Source organism: Frankliniella occidentalis, unplaced genomic scaffold (assembly GCF_000697945.3).
Source record: "Frankliniella occidentalis isolate FOCC.00 unplaced genomic scaffold, Focc_3.1 Scaffold303, whole genome shotgun sequence".
NCBI classification, from domain to species: Eukaryota; Metazoa; Arthropoda; class Insecta; order Thysanoptera; family Thripidae; genus Frankliniella; species Frankliniella occidentalis.
The window spans coordinates 88,348-95,450 of NW_026267428.1; the positions used below are offsets into that span (position 1 = coordinate 88,348).

Consider the following 7,103-nt stretch of genomic DNA (forward strand, 5'->3'; position numbering starts at 1 on the left):
TATCTTGTGCTTGGCGAGGCCGGCCCCGGCCCCACCCGGCAGGCCCGGACCCACCACCCCCGTGAGGGGAAGCAGGGCGGAGGCAAGGTTAGGGTGGCCGTCGGTGATGTTAGGGTGGCCGTCAACGATGTTAGGGTGGCCGTCGATGATGTTAGGGTGGCCGTCAACGATGATAGGGTGGCCGTCAACGATGTTAGGGTGGCCATCGACGACGGTGTTAAAGTGGTCGTCGACGCCTGGACGGCGGGCCACCGCTTACCTGGCGCGAGGGGCGGCTGGGTGAGCCCCACCCCGGGGTCCATGACGGCGGGGTGGGTCAGACGGCAGCCATGTGCCCCGCCGGCCCGCGCCCCGCCTGCCGCGGCCCGCGCGGCCTGGTCGCCGAGTAGGCACGTGGCGCTTTTTGGCGCGAACCGCACGATGGGTCAGCCAGCAGCCCTGGCGACGGATCGCAGGATCGCATTGATTTTTTCCAAGTTTGCGATTTTTATTTGGATTTTATGTGTTTTTTATGTCACGATGTTGGTATTATCAGCGATACCCCCGCATCGTCCGCACTTGCTGCACTGTGCCGGGTTTCTATGGTAGGCACTCTCGGGTGAACAATGGTGGCCACCCTGCGTGGATCCGCCGGCACGGTCGGCACGGTCGCCGCGCCTCACCGCCGCGACGCGGCCCGCCTCGCGCCCCACGTCGGCGCCCCAACGCCCCCACAGCGGCCCCCCGAGGCCCCCGCACCGCCACAAAGCCTGGGCCCGGCCCCCCAGCACGTCAATGTGGGCGCCTCAAAGCCGCCCCATACCCCGAGCGTCCCGATGGGGCGACTCTGGGGAGATGCCTCCGGGGATGCCGGGCCGGACGCCCACGCCGATGCAACGCGCCTGGCATGCCCACGCGCTGCTAGTATCCGGCGTAGAGCAGACCCCCTCTGTGATCTGTGATGTGATAGGACTGGCGAATGTGTTTGTTGCTTGGCGGGGGCGGCGGCCAAATTCGGCGGCTGTGGATGTCTCTTTTGAACTACCTTATTCAAATGGGGGTTAGAGTACAAATCGCTGCGGGCCGGCCCGCGCTGACGATGACGGCGACGCCACCCACCTTTGTCCACCTCGACAATGGCATGCAAATGCTCGTCCCATCAGTGCCGTCTTGCCCACCCCTTCGGCCAGTCGGGCCGAGCCGGGCGCGGCGCCCCGTCAAAGACGCTTTGGCAGAGCGCCCCGCCCCGCCCCGCCCCGCCCGACCACTTATGCAAACAGCCAAGTCTGGGTCATTCAGGTCACAGAGGGCGTCCGGAGCCGCGTCGCGCGCTGTGGCACTAACAGCGGAAGGTGAAATGCGGAGCAGGAAACCGTTCAAGAGGAAAAAAATTGTGTCAGTCGGTGCTTCTCAGGTGGGAGAGGAAACAGAGGAGATAACAAGAAGAGAATATCAGGACCCCCTCTGCCCGGGGGCTGCCAGCGGCGTCGTCTTGGCCTGGACGTCACCGCAACCCGACGGAAAAGAGGAAGGGGGAGGGGACAAGGGGGAGGGGGTGCTCCGGGGCATTAAATGTCCTGAACTATAATGGCAGAGACGGTGCTTAGGTATTTGTCATTCATAAAGCCGGAAATAGAAAGTGGCAACCGATTACAAAGATGCTTTATTCACAGACGCACTTCAGAGAGCAAACGATGGTCAAACTTGACAAGTACATACAATATAGATAATATTTTTTTTAAATACGCAGAACACGGATAAATTATGAATCTGAAGCACTCTTTTTTTCAAAAAGTGCATTGTTACATAAATTAAGTCTTAAATAACTCGACCCACAAACTTACTCAAGCAATGGTCTCCTTGTATTTTATTTAAAGAGGGGAAGTGAGTATATTCTGCAGGTGCCGAGGGAAGACAGCGGTGGAGAAGTCATTTCGAGGCCAAAAATAAATTTGTTTGAAGAGCTCGAAAAAGAATCAGGTACCAGAAAGCAGCGCATAAACTGCACAGAGAAAATAAAAATTTCTAAATCAGAATACGTCTGAAATGCTGCAATAGAACGCAGCTGTTGAAATAGTACTGTCCGGTAACAAGCGAGGCCCGGGTGCGAACCGCTGACGTCTCGAACGACGCACCCTGTGGGATTTGAACCCAATAAGACAGTTCCGAGTAAAAACTGTGCGCAGCAGGGTGGAGCGACCTGCGCCTGTGTCGGCCCCGCTCGCCCGCCCTTCCTCTCCACCGCCCTCCTCCGCCGCGCAACCCCTCCCCTCCCCTCGCCCGTCATAGCTCGCAGGACTCCAGGGGGTAGTGCGGGGCAATCCAGTCCAGCAGGGCAGGATGCTGGTGGTGACACTCGGCCAGCACGGCGGCGGGGACCATGGCGACGTCCTGCACCGCGTCCTGGACCACGTCCTCGGCGTCCTGCAGCAGCCGCATGGTCCACGCCACGACCGCGAAGGTGGCCGCGTTGGTCGGGAAGGCCCTGAGGATGGTGGAGCTGAGGCCGCGGAACAGAAAGCCGGGCCCCTCGGCGGCCATGCTGGCGCTCAGGCAGTGCAGCGCGCCGCGGTAGCGGGGGGCGCCGTGGAGGCCGTCCGCCTGCACGCGGCTCTTCACCACGTCCACGGGGTAGGTGAGCACCCAGGAGAAGGTGCCCGCCAGGCCGCCGGCCAGCAGCAGCCGCCAGGTGGGCACCTGCGCGTCCCCGCGCGTCATCCACTCGTAGGAGGCGAAGTACACCGAGAAGGCGGGCACCTCGCGCGCCAGGGTGGGCCAGAAGCCGCGGTAGACGCCGCGCACCCCCTCCGTTCGGAACATCTGCAATGACCGCACGTAAAATTATACAAAATCTGAAAATGTGAAACACGGAGTTGCTGGCTTTCTGGCAACATATTGGGAGTTATTATCTTTTATTCGGTCATTGAGTACACACAGAAAATTTCTCTGAGCAACAGAGTTTGTTATCTTTCTTTTAGAAGAAAACATGTCAAAATCAGCCCGTCCCCCACCCATCAGCTGATCGAGCTGTGGACGCGACGACTCGTTTTTTGCAGTGTAACGTCGCCTCGTCTGGGTTGAGCAACGGCTCTCGTCTGAGTCTGATATGAACTACACTTACTAGTATGTTCATCACATCCCACATTGCACCCATGGCTGGCAAATCCTCACAATAACACATCTTTTTTTAGAAAATGTCGAAAAATAAATTATTGGTAGCAAAACAAAAAGAAAAGTTTTTGTGCAGCCTGAACGGAACCGTCATTTCATCGTTAGAAACCTAATATAAAGAAGAAAACCCAAAAATAAAAAATAAAGTGGCTAGCTTCCGGCTCGTGGCGTGGCGTGGCGGTCCGACCCACGCCCCCATCTGCGTAAGCACACCACGCGGTCGGCTCGTGGCTGGTTCACGGCCCGAGCCGCCGCGCCACGCCACGCCATCCCCATCCCGTTACTTACATAGCACCTCTCCGCGCCACGCCGCGGCTGATACGATACGGCGCCCCTCCTCCCCCCTTCCCTTCCCCCTTCCCTCCCCCTTTCCACCCCGACCTTACGCCCGCTACTGAATTTCAGCAAGTCAGTAACTGAACTGCGGCTGGGCGATAGGGTATCTTTTTGCCAATGGACGCAGAACTACCACACGACGTGCTCTCGTGCAGCCGACTATCGCCCCTTATTTATTTCCCCCGGTTTGGTGAGAATGATGAAACTTTGTTCAGAAAATTCCTGAAACGCCAGCCATTAACGAAGGTGTAGCCTATCGATCTGCATCTCCCATCATTGAAGTGATGTTCTGGGACACTTCTTCTCTCGGCCGAGGCGAGGCCGCGCGCGACGCTCTCAAACAACTCACCTGTTGGAGGCAGTCGACGGGGCCCTTGTACTGCACGGCGGCGCCGTCCGCCTGGAGCTGCAGGCGGGTCTTGGCCAGCTCGACGGGCGAGCAGGCGACGCTCTGCACGGCGCCCGCCGCGCCCCCGGCCAGCGCGTGGCAGGCCAGGGAGGAGGAGGAGCCGGGCGACGCCGCGTCCAGCTGGCGCTGCACGTTGCCGTACACGCCGAAGACGAGCGCGTTGACCAGGGACACCCCGGCCAGCGGGGACGTGACGCCCTTGTACAGCCCGCGCACCTGCGCACACGACGGCGAACCCCCGCGGGACGCGTTAGACAACACTCCTCGACGGCCACGCAAGGTGTGCAAGGGGTGCTACTGTGTGTGGTAGGGCTGCACTCACCGACTCCTCCGCGACCATGGTCCTGAGGCAGTGCAGAGTGCCGGCGTAGCGCGGCCGGGCCGGGTCCTGCGTCTGCAGTCGGACCTGAGGGCACGTTCAGAGAGCACTTTATAAACCCGAATGTTTCTCAGGGTCGGCCGGCCGGAACCCACACAGCTCAATTAATGTGATAAGAAACGTATTTGATCGTCTCACATACCTTTATGGTATCGAAAGGATGACCAACCAAAACACCTGCACACCCTGCCAAACAGAACAAAAGCTATTAGCTTGCAACTTGCAACACCTGTGATGCATGCACATTATTGGAATAGTTGCCCATCAGAGTAATCGGTCAATCAAAAGGAACATAGTTGTGTGTGTGTGTGTTTCCAAACAAACAAAAACACATTAAACTCCCGGAGTGATTGGAAAGCAGTGAATCCGACCTTGCGCCACGATAAGCGAAAACAATGAAAGTCGTGTGTGTCAACACAGTGTACCGCGTGAGTTTTTCTTGCCTATAAGGCAAGTCTCCAAACAGATACCAGAAGTATATACCATATATACTCCCCGACCCCCTGCCATGTATTTTTTTTTGTTATAAAATTGTTTTGATTGTTTTGCGCAACTATAATAATTGGGCACAACCATCTCAGAGAGTGAATAGTGGGCGCGCGCATTTTTCGCTCGATAAACTTCAACCTGAGGTAAGTATTTCGACGATATCATCTTCACGTCGGCAAATAGTCAAGAGATGCCCTTTGAGCCTGCCACTTGCGATAGGGGTGAAGAGAGGGGGATAACAGGAGGGGCGGAAGAGGGGAAGAGGGAGGGCGAAAGAGGGGGGGGGGTGCAACGGTCGGGCAGAGAGCTACACACATGGAGCATAAGACAAACGCAAACACTGTGTCACGAGCTTGTCACGCGTGCGTCACGCTGCGCCCCGCGCGGGTGGTCGAACGCGAGCGAGAGCGTATTGTAGCGTGCGAGCGAGACTGACATCCCAAGAGTGTTCGAGCGAGCCCCGTGCCCGGTGCTGCGGGCTAGCGCGCGGATTAAGGGATCGATGCAGCGGTGCAGGTACACCGGCTAGCTACACCAGAGGGACACATTACACATTCATTGGCTCCAAATGAGATTTCGAGCATCTGACTTTCAAATCGAGCGCCTCGTATCTGCGCGGCCGGGCCCAGGCGGTAGCCCCAGCATGAGGAGCGGCCATGGAGCAGCGGCACCCGAGCAGAGCGAGGCGCTTACAGGGGGAGTGACCAGGAACGGGACCCGGCGTTGCGTACTCGCGTATATACCGAGCCTCCGACTTCCCATTCCCGCCCAACCCCAGTCATGTGGGTGAGTCAGTGAATAAAGTGAGCGAGTGAACAGGAGCGCAAGTGGTGAGTGAGCCCCAGGCACACAACATACGAGTCCTACTGCTTGCTTCTCCCCCACATTCCTCAAGTGCACTGCGCCGCCATCACACACAGACTGTGACGCCCCTCTGGACACACAGACGCTCCCAGACACACACACGCGGTGCAGCAGCCAGTTGGCTCGGCCCCATACTTGCTCTGCGCCATATGCAGCGCAGCAGCAGCAGCAAAGACTTTGGGTTTGGGGTTGGGGGGTTGGCTGCCGACGCCAAAAAGCCCGCTGATGAGCCTCCTGCCGCCCCTCGAGAGCCTCGCGCCTCGCGCTACGGAGTGGCAAAGCAGCAAAGGCAGCAGCAAAAGAACCGGGGAGCAAACGCAAAGCCAGCCACATTCCCTGGGCTAGCCAGGCTCGGGTGGCGCGACGGCGCGACACGCCTCAAGAGGGCCTCGCTCGCGTCAGCTGGGCGCGCGTGTCAGAGGTTAGGCCAGGTTAGTGGCGCGACGGCGCCCTCGCCCAGCAGCGCCAGCCTGGCAGCTCCCCGATATGAGCGCACTGTACACTCTGGGGCACTTCCCGCCATTTCGGCCGCGAGCGCGCTTTTTGCCGGGCGCGGGCTGCGCGTCGTGGCGTGGCGTGGCGTTAGGCCCCCAGAGCGAGGAGGAAGGCGGGGCGGGGCGGCGGCGCATCCGATAAGGCCGCCAGGCTGCCTGCCTAGGCGCGCAGCCCGACCCGACCCCAACCTGCCGATGCCACTCATGTAAAACAAAGTGCCTCTTCCTCGTGCACGTGCACGGTCTGGGCCTTCATTAGCATGTCCTGGTCGGCATCCCCGGGGGCTCGGACGGCGGCGGCCTGGCACCGGGTCGGGTCGGTGCCGTGTCGGTGGCACACACCAGCAGCGCGCCCTGCCGCTTACTGCCGAGAGGGCTTCCGTCGCAGTACGCCAAGCACATCAAGAGTTTGCCTTATTTTGCCTGACGCGTTTCGTGGCGGTGCTTGACGTCGGCGCTACACGGGACCGCCTCTACCCGCGGGGCCGACGGGCAGCGCGAGGAGCGCGCAGGTGATTAGGAAGACACCTGTTAGAGTCGCTGCACGCAGCATCACGATCCGCCGCCGGGGGGAGGAGGCGCGAGCAGCCCCGCGGCGCCGCGCGATCAGCAGTGCAGCGCTGCAGGCGCCTCCCCAACGCCCTGCTGTCCGTCCGTCTGGCGCGGCGCGGGGCGCGGGGCCGCGCATCCCTCTCTCCAGTTGGCGGCCGCCCCGCCCCGCCCAGCCGGTACAGTACCGAGGGTCTTCTGCGTGCCGCGCATGCCCGCCCCCCGGGGGGCGGCGCGGCAGGGCGTATAACGACGCTACAGCCATAACGCGTGCTAATGCTCGCCGGCGTGCGTGCGCAGCGTGCGTGCGCAGCGTGCGTGCCACACACAGGCCGCCGCCAGGTAAAGCGTTGATGATTTTCAGCTTGGTTGCACGCTCGATGCGCGCTGCTATCTCCAATCTGAAGCCCCCCCTCCCTCCCCCCTCTGCCCC

At 60.2% G+C, this 7,103-nt stretch overlaps 1 protein-coding gene across 1 annotated transcript in view; it reads right to left on the bottom strand.

The window, feature by feature from the left end:
• Positions 1-1,612: 1,612 nt before the first annotated feature.
• Positions 1,613-7,103, bottom strand: part of LOC113216424 (mitochondrial basic amino acids transporter) — a 30,211-nt gene continuing 24,720 nt past the window's right edge. Inside the window, exons 3-6 of the mRNA XM_052273805.1 lie at positions 4,417-4,460; positions 4,218-4,301; positions 3,836-4,111; positions 1,613-2,799 (exon numbers count right to left, since the gene is read on the bottom strand). Coding sequence (XP_052129765.1) covers positions 2,263-2,799; positions 3,836-4,111; positions 4,218-4,301; positions 4,417-4,460 — 941 coding nt within the window. The 3' untranslated portion in view covers positions 1,613-2,262. The remainder of the gene's footprint in view (positions 2,800-3,835; positions 4,112-4,217; positions 4,302-4,416; positions 4,461-7,103) is intronic.